Source organism: Podarcis erhardii, assembly GCF_964252035.2.
Source record: "Podarcis erhardii genome assembly, chromosome: 5".
Taxonomy (NCBI): Eukaryota; Metazoa; Chordata; class Lepidosauria; order Squamata; family Lacertidae; genus Podarcis; species Podarcis erhardii.
Window position 1 is genome coordinate 47,369,273 of NC_138509.1, and position 24,939 is coordinate 47,394,211.

Here is a 24,939-nt window from a genome sequence, read left to right on the forward strand (position 1 = left end):
CTGTTCCTGCAACTGGATATATGTCTCTCTCCTTAAGGAAAATGCATGGCATCAGATGGAAGCTGAAATTACAATCTGACTGTGCAGTCAAAAGAACAGTTGATGGATGTACATTTCAAGGTCAACATTCTGACTTATTGGCACAGGAACAATACCTTTGTGAACAAATGAGATAATAAACCAGGACAGAACGGTATGTTCTCACATTTTTTAATATACAGAGTAGCAGAGAAAGAAGGCAGTGAACCTTTCAAAAGAAGGTATATGAATATTATGAATATGAGACAAAACATAATAAACCCTGGAGTGACACTAACTTTTGGCATGCAACTTTTGGCATGAACATGGCCAACTGAAGTGGCACCTCCCAGCTGCCCCTTGAAGGTTTTTTCTTATCCTATGAGGCTCACCAGGGGGCATTTTGCCCAGGACCACTCTCAGACTCAGAGCCTGCCCTCTAGGGTATGTAGGTATGTGAAGTCAGGCAGGTTGGAAAGCAAGCAAACCAAACAACCAAGAAACAAACCAAAAACACCTTTTGCTGAGGCATTTGTTACAGAGTTATAGCTGGATTTGGATTTTTATGTGAGGAACACTCAAAATAACTAAACCCATGCAGAAAGTTTGCCTTTCTACTAAGCACATTTATCCTTTTGATGTATTGTACCTCTGTAAGAGGTAAAGTACTGCTTATTAAAGTCAAAGGAGAGCACAAATGGACATTTTTTACCAGTCTCTTGGGATTTGTGTTTTATTGGAATCTGCCCAGTCTCCAATTACCTATAGCAAGCTTTTTCATCTCCCAAGTATGTATGAGAGAAAGGTGTGTGGAATTACCTTTGGGGAAAATGTAGCAAATATTGTTCAAACTGAACTGGGTCATAGCATCACATTTATAATAGTATTACTTCAGCCAACAATGGGACTTCTTTTTTGCTTTCTCTCATAGAACGATATTTAATTTGGCGTTTAGTCACAAGCTGCTATGATTCTTCTCAATCCTGCTTTCTTGTCTGCTATTTTTAGCTTAATCATTTGGTTCCTTTCAGTTTCTTTGCCTTTCTTCCCAGAAGCCAGACCGGTGATTAATTTTCCTCATAAGATTTACTTCATCGGGTTCCTATATAATATTTGAGGCTGCGCATTTTTTATTTATTTAAAAGTTTCTTGAATAATAAAAAGCTAATAAACATTAAACTTTAAACAGGAGTTTTGTTTCTCCTCTGAAGCTTCAACCATGACCAATGGTAGTTAGCTGAAACTGGGGCAGGAACTTAGCTAATTAACTAATAATGTTTGCACCCCGAGGCCCCCAAGCCCTTCCCCTGAAAATAACTTCACACTGACATGTAATTTTAGTTTAAGTTATTGGGCAAAATTTAGTCCACAACTTTATTGATTACAGCAAAGTGAACGGTGTTGGCTTAGGCATTGGCTACAGACTATAACTGACTCCTGCCTCTCTGTATGGAAGTCTGAAAGGGTAAACACCAAACGAGGGAGCAACATCGATGAAGACCAATGAAGCTCACCCCGGGGTTCCTGTGGTCCTGGCATGGCCCTAGACCCTCAAGTGGACTTCGGCTGAGATCCAGGACCCCCAGATTCCTTTACTGCAATACCCTTATTCATGGAGAGGCAGGTGATGGCCGCACCTCCTCTCCCACACACTTCAATAAGCCAATGCCTAACCGCCAAACCTTACAAAGTTGCTAAGGGAGTAGGCAAAAACCAAGTGGCTACATCCAATCTGCCAAATGGAATAATTCCTACCCAGCCCCTGCTCCAAAGCAGGCGACCCAATCCAAAGCAAGGTCAAAGCAGCAGCACCTAGAATTAGGGAGGGAGGGTGGGTGTTGGGCAGTGCGATGCAAGTTCCCCCAGTTATGCCACGCTGCTGCTTTTATAGGCCCCAGGAATCGCGCCAACTGCCCCGATTGGCTCAAACAGCCTGGCGCGATCCTGGGGCCCAACGGTTAAGGCTTGGGCCATGCCTGGCAACAACTCTCCCAGTGGGGTGGCTTAGGTGCCCACGCACAACCAGGACCCTTATTAAGGAGGATCCCATATCCAGTGCTATTTTTCTTAGAATGGCAATGGTGCCCACCTGAGAAGTGCCAGAATTGAGTTCTGGTGATTTCTGGCTGAAAAAAAAGCCCTGGTTGTATCGATTCTAGAAGGAAAATACTTGAGGTTGCAATCTTAAACAGATTTTTGTACACACTCACTATACTCTATACACTATACTCACTTAATTGGGATTAAGTCCCATGGAACCCAAATGGTAATTAAGTCTAACCACATAGAGGACTTCAGTGAACAGGAGTAAATTCCATCAAACAAAGTGGGTATAACTTCTGGGTCAACACGCATAAGATTGCACTACAAACTAAATTTATGTTTTCACCGCTGAAATGGATGAAAGTGCTCTGTCACCCTATCACAACAAGTACATTATAAAATTGAACTTTTGATGTTAAGAAAGTGATGTGGAAGTGCATTGAAAAGTGCGGAACGAATGTGTGATGAAAAGGAAGGCATACGAAAAGACTACAAGGAAACTGGGAGAGAGATTGTCTGAATGCTCATTGTCATATAAATTTCCTGCAAACAAATCAAAATGAATGCTGTATAATCTAACCGCCTTTGTGCAACCTAATCCAAGATGGATGCTCAATAAACAGGAGGAACCTATAATCTGAGACTACCTGTTCATTTCATGTCCGACTGGTCTTCCCTGCCCAGTTTGAACACCAGTGGAAATGTTATCTGAAGCACTTCTGTGTTTCAAAAGTGGCTTGCTGTTCTAAGTGAGGAGGGTGGAAAGATTTAAAACTACACTCAGAGTGCAGTTCTCTAGACTGTGATGGAAATGCTCAGCTCATACTTGTGTGGTGTGTGCACTGAAAAATCAATGTCATTTTCATCAAAGTAAGCAAGTAAACTGTTTGGTTATAATATACAGCATGAGTAGGCTGCATGCAACTCAAATGATTCTTCATGGCCCACTTCTCCCCAAGGTGTTTTGTGTTGGCAATTGGATTTTATTAAGCACCAAAAGAATCCCAATGGTCGATTTGAAATAGTAAATTTACAGCTCTTGAGTCTTTGGGGATAAGTATGAAAATATGATAGCAGTTCTCATTATTTCTAGGCCTCTATCAAGGATTTCATTTTATTGGCTCAGGGGATTTTAAACATTTGGGATTTAACAACACAGAACTGGAATGTAAAAGCAGCCCTACTCATAGCCCAAGCCCCAAAGCTACTAGTTCCAAATTTGCAGAGGACTGTGTAACAACAGGAAAAAAATAGATTTCTGTTGTATGTTCCAGTGCTCTGGGTGCTCAGAATTTTAGGACTACAAATGCAGACTAAGCTAAACAGGATGCTTAGACATGTGCATTTTGTTCCCTTACTTTATTTTTCCTTTTACAAATAAAAAATAAAAAAATGAAGTCATAGGAACTACACTTTACAGTGAAAAACCCATGAAGGAGAGTGGCTTCTTAACCCTTTCCACTCCTGGCTACTTTTTGCCACAGAGAACATAATAATAATCTGGGTACCCATATTTGGATAGCTTTTCCCCTCTCAGTTTAGGGCTGCAGCCTCTGTAACTCTGCATTTTGTATAACAACACAAAGAAAAACCCCAGCTGAAAGAAAAAGAACAACTTGTATAATTTGGCCGCAAGCTCTTCCCTGTCCCAAGATTCTCTCTGAAAAGCTATTGATTGTCCTTAGTCCTTTGCAGATTTACAATTACACAGCAGAATTTGACCAGCTAGATAGAGAATTCTTTTGTGGTTGACCTGTCTAGTGGTTTTCTTCTTAAGATTGGTTTTGTCTGTTGTCTTTGTTTCTACTGCTATTTACTTTTGTCAGTATGCATATAACGCTGCATATAACGCTGCATAATTTGCCATGCTTTAAAAGGAAAACAACAATACGTGAGTGTCTCAGACATAAGAGGGTGTTTGAAACGGGGCAGACCAATGCAAGCAGAACTCAAATGGGTCAGAATTGCCAAATTTCAGGTGTGAATCCCTTAAAAAATATATTCCTCCTTCATCCGTACTGCAGATATTCCCCCCAAAGTGTAAGGAAGAAGCCAGTGCAATCCACAACAGCAGGGATGGGGCAAATGTGCACATCCATCATACGCTTGTCACTGCATGCTTCTGGGTGCCCTGAATAGGGCTCATCCCACTCGTAAAGTTTATGGAATTGCCCTTACAGAAGGGAGCATTGCATGTAAATATTGAAGTTTCCACGCTAACAAGGAAGCACTGGATGGGGGCAGATGTCCTTAACTCAAATGTTGTTATGTTGGGAGACATTTAAGAGAAAGAAAACCTTCCAGGGTCCAAACTATTCTAAACAAATATAAGAGAATGAGGATAACAAATCACACTAAACGTCCCCAAACTAAAATTAGGAGGTCTACAGGAGGTCTTCATTCTCCTCAACTGAACCCTTCCCTTTATTGCTATGGTTTCTTCAGAGGGTGAAATATTTCAGAGAGACATTCCTACACAGTTGTTAATTAACAGATTTATCTTGAAAATAGGAAAGTGGTTGCAATTATGGCCAAAGACCTGGAGCTTGTAGCTCATCTATTACTTAAACTGTTCAATCAGTGCTGAAGGAAATATGGTTATACTCCATGAAATTACTAACTGAAGATAATTAATAGCTCAGATTCTCATACCCAACTATAATGGCATGTGCAGAAATCATGCATGATATAAATTCTCTTACTGTACAAAAGTAGGCTATTGAAACTAAATTATGTCTCCACTACACCACACACAGTTTGAGTTTCTTTAAGCTAATGAATAGCTTCAGGAAAAACAAGACTATTGTCTTCCATAATTCATTCATGTCCCAGTTAGTTTATGTGAAGAGATTTTTGATGAAAATAATCTGCCAGATTGCATATTTTTCTACATTAATCTTATTTCCTTTGGAATGCATCTTACTAAATCATACTCAGAGTACATCCACTAGAATCAATGCACTCTTTAGTCATCTGTGGTACAGGAGTAAATCCATATATTCAGAAATGAATTCAATTAGCAAGGTAGCCATGAATCACTTAAATTCATTGATTTCAATGGGTCTACTTAGTGTAAATTGAATGCAACCCTTCAACTTCAGCAGCAGAAATGCATATATATATATATATATATATATATATATATATATACACATATACATATATATATATATACACATACATTTGCTTTCGTAGATTTTCACGGGTACAGGAATGCAGGTTTTGGTGTCCTCGGGTGTCTTCCCGTGTAAAAGTTGGGGTGTCTAGGCGACGTTTCGACGAGGTCTCACTCGTCATCTTCAGGCTGGTGCTTTCGGCTTCTAGTTACTGGAACAGAGCAGGATCTCAGTGTTTGAGTTCCTATAAATACTGTAGAGGGGGTGTGGTGTATAGCCTCCAATGTTCTGGGCAGAGAGGAAGTTCCCAGGCTAGTGTGCCTTTTCTTCTTTTGTTCCTTAATTACTTGAGAGATATCTTGAGTGATTTCTTGAGTGATATCCTGAGTACCACTTAGGTGGGTCATTAGGTGTGGATTAGTTGTTAAAGTCTTTGTGTCTTGACCTCTTGAACTTTGTGAAGAGTTTTCCTGAGAAGATGGCTGTACTGTACTTAGTTGTGCTCTGGCTTGGCTTCGTGTATAGGGGCGAGCTGTGGTTTTGTGGCTTGTGTCAGCCAGATCTGTGTAGGGATTGCAGGGGGGTGCAGCATCCGGAGGTGCCACCATGGATTGGCTACTGGATGGTGTCTGTAATTCATCTGTGGAGAGGGTCTGGGTTTGGGTCTGGTGTGGTTGATTGGTGTTGGCGTTCTGTGTGTCTCTGGATCTGGTGTCAGTTTTTGTGGGGAGGGCTAATTTCCAGATGTCTGGCAAGCGGGATGCCAGACATCTGGAAATTAGCCCTCCCCACAAAAACTGACACCAGATCCAGAGACACACAGAACGCCAACACCAATCAACCACACCAGACCCAAACCCAGACCCTCTCCACAGATGAATTACAGACACCATCCAGTAGCCAATCCATGGTGGCACCTCCGGATGCTGCACCCCCCTGCAATCCCTACACAGATCTGGCTGACACAAGCCACAAAACCACAGCTCGCCCCTATACACGAAGCCAAGCCAGAGCACAACTAAGTACAGTACAGCCATCTTCTCAGGAAAACTCTTCACAAAGTTCAAGAGGTCAAGACACAAAGACTTTAACAACTAATCCACACCTAATGACCCACCTAAGTGGTACTCAGGATATCACTCAAGAAATCACTCAAGATATCTCTCAAGTAATTAAGGAACAAAAGAAGAAAAGGCACACTAGCCTGGGAACTTCCTCTCTGCCCAGAACATTGGAGGCTATACACCACACCCCCTCTACAGTATTTATAGGAACTCAAACACTGAGATCCTGCTCTGTTCCAGTAACTAGAAGCCGAAAGCACCAGCCTGAAGATGACGAGTGAGACCTCGTCGAAACGTCGCCTAGACACCCCAACTTTTACACGGGAAGACACCCGAGGACACCAAAACCTGCATACACATACATATATATATATATATATATATATATATATATATATATATATATATATATATAAAATGTACACACCATAGAGGATGTGCTTCTAAACTTAGGAATGCTTCAAATATGCATATAATCACTTCACATACTTGAATGTGCAGATGTCTCATCACAGTTAAACCACAGATAGAACTTTCCTATTATCTCACACAACGGCTAATGCAGGAGATAAGTTCAAATATTCAGATATTACGTTGAAACATGTATGAATCATCGCATTTTATCCTCCCTCCATTATACCCTGACAGCTTTGCGAGGTAGGTTAGGCTGACAGATAGCAACTGGTCCAAGGTGACCTATAACAGGATTTATGGCCAGGTTGGCATTTGAACCTGTATCTCCAATGTCCTAGTTGCTAGTACAACCAGTACAACCCAATGGCCAAGTGCAGCACTAATTCAATTTCAACTCAGTTCAATTCATATCTAGTGTGTCAATCAAAATCAAGCTATCAATTTACCATGCAAGATTAAAGAGTGTGTGGTTTTCACCGTTTATTTCTTATGTAAGATTTGCCCTATATAATTTAGCTTATGCCTCAATGGCACCTTCAAATTAGAACCATTCATTTCACACCACTAACTGGCTGCCTAATTAAACAAGAGATAAAACAAAATCATGAATGCAACCAGCTGGGTAAAGAAATGTATATTAAGTCATGTCTGCTTTTTGGAGTGTTGCCTGGATAATGCTAAAGCTTTTTTTTTTTTTGCACCACAAAATTGACCAAATTAGGAAGTTCCCACCTAAACATAAAATCTTCTTTAAAGTGATTTTATGGTGTGTAAAATCCTGCAAGCATTTTTTTTTCTTAGAGGTGTGTTCACCCAACCAGATATTGGCAGTTGCTCCTAAAAAATGTGGAGTTATTGTCAAGGACCAACTGCTTCCTATTTCTTACACACTGAGTGCTTTTGAATACTGTAAACATATTGGGAATGGTTGGTATCTGCACAAAGATGTTGCAAGAGGAACAGCCCTGAGGTTACCATAGCTTAAAATGAAACTATTGTTGAATTTAAGAAGATAAGGGTGTAAGAAAAGCCTACTGGATCAGGCCAATGGCCCATATAGTCCAACATCTCATATTGGCCATCCAAATGCTTGTGAGAAACCTGCAAACAGGACCCAAGCACAAGAGCACTCTCTCCTTCTGCAGTTTCCAGCAACTGGTATTCAGAAGCATTATTAGCTGGGACTGTGGATGTAGAATGTAGCTATTGTGGCTGGTAGCCACTGATAGCTTTATCCTTTATTACGTCGTCCAGTCCCAATTTAAAGCAATAAAAAAAAGTTACCGGAAGAATAGCAAAAACATCAGAAGGCTATAGTCTTGGGCAGAACATAATGAGATCAATCTGCATTTTGTGAAGCAGATAATATTAAACACACACACACACACAGAGAGAGAGAGAGAGAGAGAGAGAGAGAGAGAGAGAGACTATTTCACAAACAGCTTATCCAGCTAAAGAACTTGGCACAATTGCCCTTGTTTACTAATGTGATGCAACTTGCAGCCATTTCATAGGCTATAAGTTGGCAAAGGCATAACACATTCCTACATTTGAGCGTCCATAAGAAAAGGCTATAATTTCTATGCAAGGGGGAGCTGGACATCAGCCTCAACCAATATATCTGTGTCCAATCAGTTACACACTGAAGTGCTCTTCTGCAGTCCACTGATCATGGAAATATCCAACATGCTTCTTCTATATTTTAGATCTGTAATGTAGCGTAGTGTCAGTGTGATCCTATGTCCTTGCACTCAATTTTTTTTTTTTTTAAGCAATATTATACCACTTTCTATACCTTCCCTAGCTATGGCAGCTACCCTGAGATTCCTTCACTGGATTTCTACTCATCTCCAGTCAATGCCCCATCGTCTATTAAGGAATGCAATTGTTATTCAAGGACTTATGAGTGAGGGGTCATGCTAGCTGACAGCCTGCAGCTTTCAACACCCCCTCAGAATTCCTTGCTTACATATTAGGTATCTTCCAATTAGCTCACTGATTAAACTGCTGGGGTGGACACAGGCTTGTTAGATATGATACACACAGCTACTGCTCATGGGCATACCTTCCCCATCCCCACATAAGGATGGGAAGCCAAATCCTTGTCCTGTGCAATGGACCACAGTCAGGAGTTGCATACCCTTTGTGCTCCATCCCTGCAGGATGTGTAGCCCCTGGACCATGTGGTACCTAAACTCCAGGTATTCCGATGACCGCTCCCCACATTAAATTGGGGGCACCTTTTGCATGGTCGTGTGCAGTCCCCCAGATCCCAGTGTGGCTCCCAATAGTATGGGCTGGCTTCACCCTCCCCAGGCTGGATACCTGGAGTTCTCCGCCTACCTCAGCCAATTGCCCAATCCCACCTGGGATTGGCCAGGTGGGGGAGCCGCCCTGCCCACACAACAGAAGGTGAATCTCACCTGAGAAGCGTCAGTTGGCTCCAGAGCTTCTCCCACCCTGCCCTCCCTTAGTTAAACCTTCTTGTGCAGGTTAACCTCTTCTCCACAGGTATGCGGGCGCTGCTATGTCATGGTCGCTGTTGAAGGGCCGCAAATTAATTTTTCTGCATTGGCAGGTCTTGCCTTCCCCGTAGCAAAACATCACAACTTTGGCGGTTTCAGGCTTTGGGCGGAATCCTTTAGTCTATGTTCCCTAAATGGGGGGGGGGCAATGTGTGAAGCGGTGATCCACGCCCCCCTTGCGGCAGTGATCCCAGGGTTACCCATTAAAGGGGTCTTGAGGGGAGGTATTGCCCATAGGCTGAGAGGTTGTCATTGCTCTCCCCTGAGACGGCGGCAAAACGGGAGGCAGGCTCTCTGTTTGAGCATATGTTCTCCAGAGCCAGCCCAATCCCCACACATTCTGGATAACCCTGATGGCCCCCAGATCCCCAGCTGGGGACTGGGAAGGATAGATGCCCAATGCCTGAGCCAAGGTCTCCCTACATCTGAAACTTAATAAAGTTGTGGCCAATTTTAATCCCATAGCACATTGTCTTGAGTCATTATTCCACTCGGGAGTCACCTGGGGTTAGGGGGACTCTGCCTGTCCACACAAATGTTTTCTGATACTCAGTTGCCTCCATTGGCACGGGGGGGGGGGGGGATCTTTGCATCTTCTCATCTTAGCAGAATCCCAGGTGAGGAAATTCCATGTGGCTCCAGTCTTCTCGCAGGAGTAGGTGGGGTGGGGTGATCAATAAACTTTATATTGGCTTTTAAAAACACTAGCAAAGGTTTTCTAGTGGTTTCGGTTAATGCTTGCTGTTTTATCATTCTTGGCAATAAAAATATAAAGTAATATAAAAGAGCATGCTTTTTGACCAGCGAGCATCAACAGAAACAGCACCCCTTATTAGTGCATTAACTTTCAGTTTCATACTATTATGTGTATTAGTGAACCTGGAAAAGGGAAACAGCTTTTCCTTTATAGGGACATAATTCTTTTTAATAAATAATAAATAAATAAATTCTACCTTAAAAAAACGGAAGTCAGAGTGCAGCCACTTCCACAAGCAAAGGACACGATAATTACTGTAATAGAAGTTACAGCCAAATACACTGATTACATGCTTTATCTTACGGTTTCTCATAATGAAAGACTCTGATCTGCTGTAGTCAACAGTAATTGCCACAACTATTATTCAGTCAATAGAACACACATAATGGTTAGATGAAAATAAACAGAAAGATTTAGTGTAAAGGGCTAAAACTTATAGTGGAAGAAATAAACAATGAGCAGAGATAATACCCCAAATAATGTCCTAAATATTCAGATCTCAAGTGAGTGTTGTTGTTTTTAAGTCAGTGAAGGCTTTTGGCTTCAAAAGCAGTTGCACACTCTACCCAAAAGTCAACATATCACATAAGTGAATCTTTACTAATTGAAATATATCTAAGAAAATTAAACAACTTACAGGGGTAAGGGGAATAAATTAAATCAGGCATCCCCAAACTCGGCCCTCCAGATGTTTTGGGACTACAGCTCCCATCATCCCTAGCTAACAGGACCAGTGGTCAGGGATGATCAGAATTGCAGTCCCAAAACATCTGGAGGGCCGAGTTTGGGGATGCCTGAATTAAATGATCTCATCAGAGGCCACACAATTATTGGCAGGAGTGCAGCATACACAGTAGTCCCTTTATTCAGCAATATTAGGGTATGTAAAAATTTCTCACAATGTTATTTTTCATTTACAAAGTAATTCAAAGTCTCCAAAAGCCAAGAGAAGTTCAACAGAGTGCCAACATTAGGGCTGATATTGTAACTGGGTGTTAAAAAACAGGGAATTCAGGAATTGTCTGGTAGAAAGGCAGATACCTTTTTTCAGGACATGCATGATGGACAGGAAATAGCTTAATGCCTAGGTTAAAATACTGCACTCCACCCTGCCTGGATTGCAGGATCCCAGCTATATGGAAGAAACCATGGTAAAGTATATACATTGCATGCAGAATGTTGAACCCAGGAGGGAAACACCCCCATATTTTTAAAACAAAATTGATTCATTGCAATGAAAAGCTAGACAGGAGGCACCAGAAAAGCTCCAATTACTATAACCATTTTTAAACAGATGGAAGTTAATTAAAAACTCGGATAATAACATTGAAAAAGAGACTTGTCAGGTTCTCATACTGTTAGAAAATTGGTATGCTAATTCAGCATGAGGCTGTGCATATAATGCCCAGCAGATTGTTTTCCAACTTCTAATGGCAATACACATTCCTCCTAATCTTATTGGGGTGGGTTGCTGCTTTTGTGCCCTCCTTGTGATACAAGACTAGGTGGACCTTTGCTCTGATTTAGCAGGGCTTTAATTACTTCCTTTTAAATTCAACAGCTGTGTGTGTATGTGTGCAAGCAATCTGCAAGCAATCCCCCATATATCCCCCATATATCCTATGCATACTGCATGTTCACAAAAAAAGTATTTGAGAAATGGTTCATTTTTTAAATAACACTGTACACATAATTACAAAGGTTTTTAGCTAGACCTTTCATAACAAACCACACTTTAAAAGTTTAACATTAATAATTGTCCTAGAAGACATGCTTTTCAGAATACTTTCCAGTTGTATTAATAACACTGAGCCTTGTACATAAGCAGCTATGTTCAGACTTCCAGGCTAAAATAATCCAAGTGTTGATTTAGGTCACACTCAAGCCATTCATCTCCTCCGTTCAAGAATGAATGTAACTTCCCAACCCTCACAAGTAGCAGCTGCTGCCTAAAATCAAGTATTCACTGCAAGGGGCAGAAGGCATTCAGAAATGATGCACTGAGAAATCATTCCTCAATTGCTCAAAAACAGAGGGCTATTTACAGTAACAAAGAGTGGAGCTATTTTTTAAAAGCACCTCCCAGATTTAATTTCCAACCTTTTATCGCTGGACATCTGGTCAGCCTGGATTTGCTTCACTGCATGCAAATGATGGCCTCGGAAGAGTTTATTTCCCATGCACTCTCACTCTGTGACATTGTTTAAAGCCAAAATTACACTTAACAAGAGACGCTTGTCCAGCGGAAATTCTCCAACAAATATTCGAAGAGTGACACGTTATTAATTTGCTGATGAATTACCCTACCGGACTCAAGCCACATACCTCCCTTATGAAAGTATATTCTCGACTTGGCATGGATATTAGGACATTGATTACTTGAACCTGCCACAAGTCCAATCAAGAAGTACCATTTGATTATTCTGTTAAAGTATGTCGAATGGTTGCCAACTTTTCTATCTTACTCAATTAAAACACATATACTGGTCTCTAGAGAACACAGGTGAGTAGCCCTTAGCCTAGGGGCTGTATGTCCTCCCCTATTGCTTCCTGAAGCAACTGCATCCATCTACCCATCAGAGCTCATTCCTTTCCAGTTGTTTCCTTCTTATTCTTCCTGCTTTAAAAATGTCCTCCCTCTCTTTCAAATGGGGGGAGAATGCAAGTGCAGACCCAGGCACCAAGAATAGCAGATAAAAAGACCAGTACCAGAAAAGTATCTCTCAAAAGGAATTTGGAATAAAAAAAAGTATTCAAATCCCATTTAAAAACCTTCAAGATAGAGGACATACAACATGATCTAGGAAGGGAATTCCATAGGCATTGGGCCATCATTGAAACCGAAGGGGAGAGAACAAAATATAGTATTTTCTGAGCTCCTTGGAGAAAGTGCAGGATAAAAATCTAACAGTAATATATTTTGTTTTTACAAGATAATGAAGTCATAGGTACCTTCGAGATTTATCTGATAATGTTTGTGTCATTTAATTATGATTGGCCCTGATGGAGAATGATGCTCAAAAAGGATTTGTTTAGCTTTGCTAAATCCTTTTGCAAGTTTTTTAATGGCTTTCTTCTTTTGCACTATTCCTGGCTGCTTTGGGAATAACTTTGGTTTGGATTTTTTCAGTGAGCCAACTCTCAAATTCCTTTCTTCGCCACCTATCTGTCAATTTCTAGAAGTGAGCCAGACCAAAAGCTCTTGCCTGTGACAAAACCCAACAGATAAAGCCATGGGCTTGTGTGGACCTTTCCTTGTGCTTCATTTTTATGGCTGACATGGAATTGATTTACTAATGGTACTTGGCATTTGTGTAGGACTTTGTGAGTACTCAAGAACATTACAGTGGTACCTCAGGTTAAGTACATAATTCGTTTCGGAGGTCCGTTCTTAACCTGAAACTGTTCTTAACCTGAAGCACCACTTTAGCTAATGGGGCCTCCTGCTGCCACTGCGCCGCCGGAGCACGATTTCTGTTCTCATCCTGAAGCAAAGTTCTTAACCTGAAGCACTATTTCTGGGTTAGCGGAGTCTGTAACCTGAAGTGTATGTAACCCGAGGTACCACTGTACTTGCATGCTGAGAACGATCTTTATGGCTCTGTAAGGGAAATCAGTATTATTAATATTAACACCATTTTGAAGATAGGGGAGAAGAGACTGAGAAATAAGTGGCTTGTCACCCAATAACTCCATGGCTGTTCTGACATTTGAATAGGGGCATGCAAGGCTCATGTTCTTAATCACTATGTTCAGTCCTTTGCTCTTAAGAAACTGATAGGCAATCAACATCTCTGTAAACAAGCAGTATGTTTTGGAAGACTGAGAGCCTCTTTTTGTATTCCTCTGCTCTCTCATTTAATTTTGTTTTGCAGCCAGCTGAACAGACACCAGCATCTATAAAAAGACTGAAAGAGCACAAAATAAGGCCTTTCTTCATGAACCACACACTTTTGTCAACTTCTGTTCATCAGTTTATTTCAGGGGCTACTCCGCTAATTGTCTTCCTATACATCCGAGGAACATCCAGGCTTCTCCCAGCAAAAAAGGAGGTATATAAAGAGAAACACTCAGCAATACATCCTGGAATAAGAATAATACAAGGACAGGCTGACATATCAAACAGTCCCCATTTTAGCACTGACATAATCAGCCTGCAAAGAAATCACCCTCATTTGATGCCAAGAGCAAATTGTATGATTTAAAGCATGTTTTGATCCTACCATCATCGGTGGTAAGAATATGTTGTTGCTTATTGGATGTTCAGCTATCACACTTGCTCATTAATAAAGTGGAAAGATAGCAGAGGGTTTTGGTTTTTTTAAGTCTGGCAGATCCAGGACTAGATGTACACAAGAGAATGGACTGCAGATTTATGTGAAAGCAAACTATTCAGCAATTTTCCCTCCCTCTTTAAGATGTGAGATTTGTCTTCTTTTGCTTTCAGTAGGAACCTCTCCAAGGCATAACTATGGGGGAAAATCACAGAATATTCGCCAACATTATGTTACTATCCAAAAGCATGTCATAAAGACAGGCAGTGAGATACATTGCAATGTATCTCCCTTCCAATGGAGTTCATGTGAGTGGAGGCCAGGACTTCCACGTCAGGTAGAGTGAGCAAGTTTTGCAGGCACTATAATGCTGAACCCAAATGTAGCACTTTCTTCTTAGCATGTGATCACAGAGCAGAACTCAAGGCCAACTTTGAAGTGAAAATCTGTCCCCTGGCTCTTCCTCCTCCCCTGAATCACAATCCATTTATTTAGAAGGGAAAAAGCCTAGAAGGCATTTTCTTGGGCTTCCATGGTAATGGATTTCTAATCTCACTACATGACTCTTCCCTTTTGTTGAGGTGCTCATTGGATTCCTTCTTCTGGCGTTATGCAGCTTTCTCACTTCAGCTGTTAAATATTCGAAAGAACCGGAGAAGGTAATGCATGATCTGGCTCTAGGACCAAGGTGGGAAATGTTATGCAATGTGTCAAACATGCCAATCCAATCCTTGCTGAACACCGTCAAGAAAAGGGAACCTCACATAGCAAGAATTTGATATTATGAACTAAGAAGATAATCTGCTTTCAACTGGTCTTCTTTACTCATAGCATGTGACATGTTAGCTTCATCTACAATTTCCTTCCCATGTTCAGACAAACCTGGGCTGGGGGGAGGTTATATTTAATCATAAGAGACTGCTTTTAATTCTCCTTTCAAGAGACTCACCATGCATTAATCATGGCAACTGCCATTCTTTTCAGAGAGAGCCAGCTACATTTTTAAAAAACCCTACTCTAAAAAAAATGAAAACCAGCAAAAGAAGGGTTGTGTTGTTGTTGTTTTTGCAATATTTCCAAATGCAACAGATGCTGGTGAAAATTTGTTGAACTAACCTTGAATGGCGTTGACAACAAGAGTGGGGAACCATTTTCAATCTGAGGGCCACATTCCCTCACTGACAGATTTAAGGTAAGGTTACCAGATGTCCCCGTTTCCCGGGGACAGTCCCAGGATTTACAAATCAGTCCCCATACCAAATCCATTGAAGTTGAAAAGTGTCCCCGGATTCATTGAAAAAAATCTGGTAACCTTAATTTAAGGGTGCCACATTCCAATAGTGGACAGGGACAAAGTACGCTATTTTTTTCTATAGTAGGCTATGTTTCAACTATGCAAAAGCCAGAAGGTTCTGCACATGCACATCTCTCTCAATCCTCCATCCAGGCAAGCAAGAGGCATTATTAAGAGTGAAAGAGCACCTTCCAGTCAGGGAAAAAGCATTTGAGAAGAGTGTGGAGCAGGCAAGTGGGAAATGTGGCCTGAGGAGAGGGAAGGCCTGGGAAGAATCATGAAGGATTGATAAATTTAGCAGGCCACCTTCAGCACCCAGGCCTGAGGTTCCCTATGACAACACAACATATATTAGCAGAATGCCATTCTGTTGAATGAACTGGCTACAAATAAGACCAACCCTCTCACTTCCATCTCCCGCCTGGCTCTCATGTGTTTCACAAATTCACAGGTTCACCCCCTCTTTTCCTGCTTCAGCATTAATCCATCTCTGGAGGGTCCAGACATGCCCTAGTGGAAACCATTAGGGAAATACTAATGTCCAAAGTCAACTTTGCACATGCATGGTCAGTTACTGACAACAGCTTCTTCAAGAGATCCTATATATTTTGGAAAGGGGCGTCTCAGTTCAAACTCCATCAAAAGCATGCATATAATTTTACAGCCACTTCTCTAACAACACTGCTAATCTTTCAGCAATTTTCGCAAAGCAGATTACTTATTCATTCAAATGCAATGCACTTGAGTAGCTGCCACTCTCCATGAATGCTTGACAGCTCTGCGTGCACAATGACAGTGTTCTTTTGCATTCTTCTGTACATAATTTGCTGTGTGTGTGTTACTGGTGCATCTACCTGCAGTAGTTTTTTATGTAAGTTTCTTTCTTCCTTTAAAAAACAACAACACAATAACAGTATCCCAACAGAAATGACAGGTGCTGAACAAAAGACTGCCAAGAGAGATGACAGTCACAAAGACTGCATTTCCTCCAACACATCATTTATTTCCTCATTTAAATTTATACAGTTACTTATCTTGTAAACCAAGCCTGAACAACTTACGGTGCAACATACTGAATGCAGCTCACTAGCCATGTATGATGGCCTATCAAGGTTTGAAAAACTCATGGCCTTCCAAAAAACAGGGATGGATGAAGTAGCTGGCAGGCCATTCTCAGGAGCACCTGGTAGAGAAGGGCAGAGTTCTGAACCTGGCCTCCCAAGAAGAGGCTTTGCTGCTGTATACTAGGATAGTGGGGAAGCATAGTAGCAAGGTTGTGACAGTTCAGATTGGCAGAGCCAATCTGGTGCTTCCGCCAGTATGCTCAAACTGTCCTGACTTCGCTGCCACCACTCACAATCCCAATATCCAGTACTGAAGAACATTTGCTGGTCCTTTAGACCCAAAACATTTCTTTTTAACTTGCAGCCCTGGACATTCCTTCCATCTCAAATCACTCTTGAACCCTCAGGAGAAATAAAGGCAAAAAAGAAAGAAAGAGGTGAGCAAAAATGTGGAGCTACTTTGGGATGAACTTACAGGAAGAATGGATACTTGGAAAGCTTTTCCTGCCTTCGGAGACCACATCTGGATCACCTGTGCAGTCCATGTTAGACTTCATGTCTCCATCTGGAAAGCAGCGGTAAAAGAAATCGGGACGAGGTCTGCAAGGAACACCATGGACATTTGAAACGAAAGAGTAGCCATTAGTAAAACCTCAAAGTGATAATTACATTAAACTGACTGTTTACACTGGGGGAGTTCATTTCCTCCTCTCTTCTGTTGAGCAAGGGTGCTGCAGGAAATCAATTTACTTGGTGATTTAATCTAGAGTACTCTGGCCATGAAAGTTGTTAGGAATTCTAACAGCCTACTACATAGTGTTGGTAAAGAAATAGATGAGCCTCAGAGTGCAGAGCAGTTTCTTTAGAAAATTAACTGGATAGTACATTTACTATATATATCAGGGAAAGGGAACCTGTAGTCCTCCAGAATGTAGGATTTATCTAGCCTCATATAGCCAACAAGCTTAACTCTGATTAATGCATGAAGGCATTAAGACCATAGAGTAAGCGGTCCTGCCAGGCTTTGCTAGGTCACAACTTCTCACTTTGGGAGGAAGAGTTACTAAACACTTTGTTCTCTCTCTTTCCACCATGTGAACCCTACCAGTAAGGAAGTCTAAACTACCTGTAGATCATCCAAGCTTAGACAGTGTGGCTTAAGCAAACCATCTTTGTGTTTTTATACAAATGATTTAGAAGCATTTACGACTTTTGGAACCTAAGTAAAGCTGCCTGTCTTTTCTTGCTGCTGTATGCAGTAGCACCTGAATCTGACCTTTGAAGAGTTTGTAAGTAAACCATTTCTAACTTACCAAATGTGTGGTCTCTTTCTATGCTAAGGGAAGTGGATAACTTTGGAAGCAATTTAGAATGTGATATTTTAAAGGTCTTATATTTTCACACTTTATTTTGTTGCATGTTTTGTTATTTTAAATCTCTGCTGGGGTTCTCACCAGAGAGTACTTGCCCCAAACCTGGATCTAGGCATCCAAGGAATTCACCTTTTATTCTATCATATCTATTTTCCCTTTTACCAAACCAACACAGACACTGCCAGACTTCAGCTTTCATTACCCTCATCCAGCATGACCAGCAGTCAGGAATGAGAAAGCTGCAGTCCAACATCATCTCTGGGGCCCTCAGTTTCTTCATCTCTGAAAAGCCTAGAACTGTGTGTGAGGGCGAAATGGAGAAAATTGTGGTATGGGCCCATATGTCATGCAGAAAGCACAACTAAATTCCAGATTATTATAAGTCTTTCTTTTAAGGCTGACAGAGATTTCAGCTGATGAAACAAAGCTAAAAGAGAGAGAGACAGACTGGTGTGAACCTAAAAATTATTATGGATCCCTACCCTCCCCCCAAAATTCACTATTTTATAAGAGACACCAGAGAAAGCTGAATAATGTAAACAACAATTTAGAGAAACAGTATGTATCACACAGACACAGACACAAGAATGAAGAAACATTAAGGCAGGGGACAACTGTTCATAAATATTAAAGATCTTCAGCAAGCTAAGCTTTTATCTGCCCAACTCCTAATGAATCACTGGAGTGCACATTATCAAAATTCATGGGCAGAGAAGTGGTGAAGAAAACACCACACCCTCCTACTGCTCATGATGTTGACAAACTGATGCAAAACCATGGGTGAATGTCATGGGTCTTCCCAGCCCGCTGGCCACCACATCCCTGATCCATTCAAACTGAGTAACCCTGAGAAGCTAATGTAAGGAAAACAAACCAAGCCTACGGTTTCCAAGTGATGCCCCCTTTTCACACACCAGAGAGAAGGAAGAGAGTAAGATTCCATTAAAACAAAGATGAGGAACCTATGGCCCTGGTCAGTGGTGAGGCCTGTTGGGAGTTGTAGTCCAGCATTATCTAGAGCTGCCTTCTACAAGTGGTGTCCTCCAGATATTTTAGACTACAGCTCCCACCATCCCTGACCACTGGCTATGCTGATGGAGTTGTGGTCCAAAAAAGTTTAGAGGCACATCAGGTTAGAGAAGGTGGATCTAGACAGCCAAGGTTCCCCAAAGCTGAGTTACGATATATTGATGCAGCAAGTGTTGAATGAAAAATAACTGGGAGAAGCACAGAGCTTGACATCAGGCCCTCTATCTGATATTATACATAACAATAATCCCAAATGGCCTGTTGGGGATTATGCATAATGACAAGAGAATATACAAAATTCAATTGATTAATGCATATTTCCCTGCTTAAAATTTTGTATATTGACCAAGCAATGTGCCACAATTCCCTCTGCACATTCTCTGTGAGGCAGTTGTTAACTATTCAAATTACATTCCCCTTAACCATCATTTAAGTGACACTTCCTCTTTGACCTTTTATGTTCTTGCTACTAGTTATTTTGCAAAAAAAAAAAAAAAAAAAAAAGCCTAATGCTCTTCTAGGAAGAAATCTAACTATGTCCAGTCCATTCCACAGTAACTTTCCATAATCTTTCAGCGTGGCTATGAGCTTGTTGCTGAAACTTATTTTCATGAGATTTTATTTTCAAGGACTATAAAATGCGGGGGTGGGGTGGAACTCTGGCTGCCAGATTGTTTTTTATAGCTTCTATCTGAGTACCTGCACCTCTGAAGAAGTGTGCATGCACATGAAAGCTCATACCAATAACAAACTTAGTTAGTCTCCAAGGTGCTACTGGAAGGAATTTTTTATTTTGTTTCAACTACAGCAGACCAACATGGCTACCTACCTGTAACTATAACTCCATTTATATTGTTCATTCTCTTGGGCATTTAAAACAATTGTTGTGATTCCACACTGGCCATATGAAAAAAAGGTTCATGGGAGGTAGTTACTGGAAGAAGGAATACTGGATATGAATACTGTTTCATAAGGGGACTGCATTATTCCTGCTTGTGCACAATGAACGATTTCAGGTACAGAAGATTAATACCTTCAGATGTGTTACTGAGCCCACACATACTAGATATTTCTAAAGAATAGCAGAACTGTTAGAACAAGCCATTAGTATCTCCATCCTTTATATAGCAGTTTCCTATTCTACAAGGACAGGTGCTGCAATCATTACACTACCTTTGTACTAACTTTTATTTATGTAAACTTCCTGATTACCATTTCCATTCAAAAGCGTTCATGGTTACTTGACAGTTAGCAAAGCTCAAGTCAACAGTTGGAATATTCCAGGACTTACCTCCCCACAATTAATTTAATAGTGTTTGTGCAGACTCCATTCAAAGCAAGAGCCAAGGAAACAGCTAAAAAACAAAATGAAACAAGAACATAATAACCCAGAACCACAGCATATAGAGCCAGATTCAAGTCAGTTGTTGCACTAGTGCAACAGGATATTCCACCCCTCTCCTGTCCACATTCCCTCCCCAAATCTGTTCAAGAAGGTCAGAAGAACCCTCAGAATAGAGGGAGGAGATCATCCCTCCTGGCAAGCAGAAATGCTTACACCGAGGGAACAATCTCCTTAGCATGATGTTGAATTCCAACCATACATTTTAAGTGTTCAATATGTTGAGAACTCAGAAATAGATTGAAATAAGAGTCTTCAGTAAGGTTAACTCATAGCTTGTAAATATTCAAAATGTGTGTGTGTGTGTGTGTGTGTGTCACACCCTTCCTTCAAAAATCACAGGGTGGTTTACAATCTAAAATATTGTATACAGGCTATTCTCAGAGAACCCACACTAAAATCAATGGGCAAGTTAGTAATTTTAGTAGATCTCCTCTGAGTATGGCTTACAGTAGTCAGATACAACTCAAATACCCAATTCTCCTTGGTTTTCTTTCATCGTGGGTTTGTGTCTTAAAGTTGCCTCTTTATTGGTGAGATAGATGGTTTTGTGGTGGGCTCCAATTACAGATATAGCACTGATGGAGCCCATAAGGCTCTTGATTCCTTAAGCTCTACCTCAATAAGAGATCTTCTTCTGGGGTACGTTGGGTAGTCCCCCCCCCCCACTCCTGAGGTTTGGTCAGCCTTTAACAGGGACTGAGCCTTTAGTGTAACTGTCAAATGCCTTACCAACAGAGGTATGGCAGGAGTCATCCATGCTTTCTCATCTTTTAAACACTGTACTGCTTAGCAGGTCTTTAAAAGTCTCATTGTTTCTCCAACAAGCTTTTATCAACATGTTCCTGTTCTTGTGCCATGTTTTCAGGTTGCATATCACCTTGCTAGCTTTCCTATAAAAACATGGTTTATAAATATCTAAATAAAGTAACACTACTAACCAATTAGGAAGCTGGGTTGTGATTCTAAAGTTACACTGGGAAGGTCAGTCCTGTACTGAGTCAAGGAGATAAGAGGAAAGTGGACAGGAGAAAGCATATGGGTCCCAGCAAGCCAGCAATCAAAGAAGCAACAACCGATAGCAAAAGAGCATCTAAGAATCTTCTGTCCAACCAAAAGCACAGGCAGGGGATGTTGGTCAGTTCATTAGCATCCAGAAAAGTTATACAGAAAACTGCCAAGTGCTGAGACCTACAGATCCTTAAAAGTGAAAGAAAGCTTCTCCGCAACTGCCTTGTGGCTTTGATTAAAAAGCATCCTGCAATATTTTGAGATAGATCACTCAAGTGAGACTTGCTCCATGAGGTCTGGTGTTTTGTTTTAAAACAGGCATCCCCAAACTCGGCCCTCCAGATGTTTTGATTCCCATCATCCCTGACCACTGGTCCTATTAGCTAGGGGTGATGGGAGTTGTAGTCCCAAAACATCTGGAGGGCCGAGTTTGGGGGTGCCTGTTTTAAAATCTCATGATGGCTCTCTAATTCAAGGTGATGATTTTAAAAGGCCACATAGTGAGACTTAGGTATATTTTGAACTAACTACACCTGGAATCTTGCATATCCGGTGGCATGAATGAGAGAACCAGTGCTAGTATGAGAGAAAAGCTCACAAATAGCTTAGTATTCCCCATCTTTGAGCAAAATATGTGTGGCTTCTCACTTGTCATGGTATTCCAGTGGAGTTCTTGCTCAACAACAAGTTATTTCGCCTAGTATAAAAAGGCCTGTTTATGCAATATTATTTAAAGAACAGCATTTCATGGCCTCTGCTAACAAACTTATAGGGCTTTGTTACTCAGTGTTTCTTTCTGCAGAGTCATAGCACTGTGCAACACTGTTAGGTGGCAAGTTAGCACAGGGTCATCCAGCAATTATCTGAAGTCATTCCATTGTCCTGAAAATTTATGAACAATCATTTCTTAAGGGTTACTTGCCTCTCAAAGGATTCATTGGAAATGCAAGAATGTCGCAGCACAAGTCTGTGGTATCACCTTGAGATGCTTCTGGTTTGAGGAGCCAGAATTAAATTAAGGTGTTGCCGTATGAATAGCATTCTTTCACGCTTTATGCACCAGCAGAAAAGTGCTGGACAACTCCTAAGAAACAGCTTTCTTGTGTAGAATGTGGCAAGGCACTTCACACTTTCGTGATTGAAAGTATCCTTTTTTGCAATAGAGGTAGACAACCCAAGTAATGAAGGCTACAGTGCTGGAAGGGTCAAAGTTGACATTAAATATGTGCCATTCCAAGGAACAAGTTCCATGAAACAGCTTTGCAGCCGGTATGAAGAAAATAACTATGAACGGTAAATGAGCAGGGGATGCCAATAGTTTTGTGGTGGAATTGGAACTCTTCAACCCACAGTTCTTGTTTATGTTCACACTTCAAATGACTCAAGTAGGTACTTTGAAATTGTGGCATGAGAGTACGTCCTCAGTGACTGCTCAAAGCAAATGTGTCTTTTTCCTTGTGTAGCATTTGGAGAGGCCATAAAGATTTGCTAAAAAGCAAAGCCACTGAAAAGGCTAATGTAATAGGAAGGGACATGTAACTCTGGTGGTCTGGGCAAAAAAAGAGTGGAAAGGGGTAGAAGAGAGGGATAGAACTGGTTTGATGGAGTGTAGTGGGAAGTGACTAGATCTTTCCAGTCCCCAATTGTCCACAGGCTACTTTGACAGGTGATGCCACTAGCATGATAGCTGCTTCGGCTTCAAAGAAAGAGTACAATCCTTTCTTCCTTGAAATTAAATGACACCTGCAAAGGAAGATCCATTTTATTCCCAAGATTAATTCAAACTCGGGATACATAGGAAGATTTGGACTCTAAGTGAACTCCTGGATTTTTTGTGTACACACCAGGTGTGGGGATCCTTAAGCCTTTCAGAGGTTGCTGAAATAAATTATTTATTATTATTATTATTATTATTATTATTATTATTATTATTATTATTTGTATGCCACTCTGGGTGGCTCTCAACAGAATATTAAAAGCATGGTAAAACATCAGACATTTAAAACTTCCCTAAACAGGGTGCCTTCAGACGTCTTCTAAAAGTCACATAGGCACCCAGTTCAAAAAGCACAGAGTGTTCGCTGCAAACGAAGACTTGAGAGTGTACTACAAGTTCTTTTGTCTTCACTGCAGCTTCAGGTTTCAAGCCGTGGCTTGAACTTTTCTGTGCCTGGTTATCATATATGATGCTGGGCCTGGGAAAGGTTGCCGGGCTTAGCCTAAAACTGCCTGGCAGACTGAATGATAAGGCTTCGGTGTGAGGCTCTCTTAGAAAGTTTAGAAATCTCTCACTCTTTCTCTTTAGATCAATTACCACAAGAAGAAATGTAGGCTTCTTCCAAATAGCTGCAGCAGAAATTCAAACACGCACACCGCTGCTCATCTCCCCAAGGACAGAAAGAAACACTATTTAATACAACCTTCCACTGCCACATAGCTTTCGCCCACTCCTCTCACCTTTGCCTGTTCTTTACTGCTCTATCAGTAATTTCTGCTGACTTTAAGGTGCCGGAATGAACACAGGTTTCAGGAGGAATAAAAGCTCTTGCCTAACAAAGCCCAGGAAATGTTGGTTGTTTTTGTTTTACTTTTTCTTTTAAGAGTATAAGAACATCTGACACATGCTTCCTGAAAGAAATAAAAATGTTCCTCCCACATTTTCTGAGAGCAATAGCTTTCCGATAAAAAACAAATAAAAAAGCAAGAATATGATTTGCAGTTTACCTAAAAAAGCTTCCTTAATTTCAGTCTTGTCTGTCCGTCGAATGATTTTCACCACAAAAATGACAGCCAGAGGTGTCAGGAATGAAATGGCCTATGAGAGAGATATAAAAAGGCATCATTTGTTACTGCATCTTCTCTCCATCAGTCCCATGGAATTAATAATTTCCAGTTAGCTTCATTTAGATGATCTGGCTGAATTATCTCTGGCGAGTTCCTAAGATTAGAGCAAAGCTGCATGATCACTATCTGTAGCCAAATAGCACACATGCTTTAAAAAAAATATATTAAAAAATCAGAGGCTTAGTTCTGAATCTTAACTGATATATAAATCGCTTGGAGCCCTACTTAAAATGTGTCAGCTTTTAAAATGGAAAGTAAGAGCTAAAAGAGGACAGATTACTAAGTTGCAGATCAGGAGTGTTTCCCAGAAATAGCTACACTGTTTGTAAGCCCCAAATGTGTGGAATCTCTGTGTGTACATGACAGTCCAGTTTGTACGTCATGGTAAACCATAGTTAATGGTTTCCCATGAGCACACCAAACTGGGTACTTGCACTACTTCCCAATCACACCAGGGAGAAATAAACCATGATCCCTGGTTAAGTAGTATGTCCAACCCAGGAAACATGATTTGTTTCCCTCCAACAAACCAGATTCAGTAAGCCAAGAACAAACATTGGCTACATTTTGTTGTTTGTTGGGTTTGGATAAACTCTAAGGCAAGGATCATGGTTGGTTTCCTCCCAACACAAGCTGGAAAGCATGGGGCAGAGTGGTATTTGGTGTGGATAAGCAACTGCAGACAGAAATGAAATCAGCAGCCTCCTTAGG

The 24,939-nt window shown here is 41.0% G+C and overlaps 1 protein-coding gene across 2 annotated transcripts in view; it reads right to left on the bottom strand.

The window, feature by feature from the left end:
* PLPP4 (phospholipid phosphatase 4) overlaps nucleotides 1-24,939 on the bottom strand; it is an 87,373-nt gene that overhangs the window by 20,838 nt on the left and 41,596 nt on the right. For both annotated transcript variants that reach the window (XM_081863784.1, XM_081863785.1), the window contains exons 3-5: nucleotides 24,109-24,199; nucleotides 20,263-20,326; nucleotides 17,045-17,169 (exon numbers count right to left, since the gene is read on the bottom strand). In XM_081863784.1, coding sequence (XP_081719910.1) covers nucleotides 17,045-17,169; nucleotides 20,263-20,326; nucleotides 24,109-24,199 — 280 coding nt within the window. The remainder of the gene's footprint in view (nucleotides 1-17,044; nucleotides 17,170-20,262; nucleotides 20,327-24,108; nucleotides 24,200-24,939) is intronic.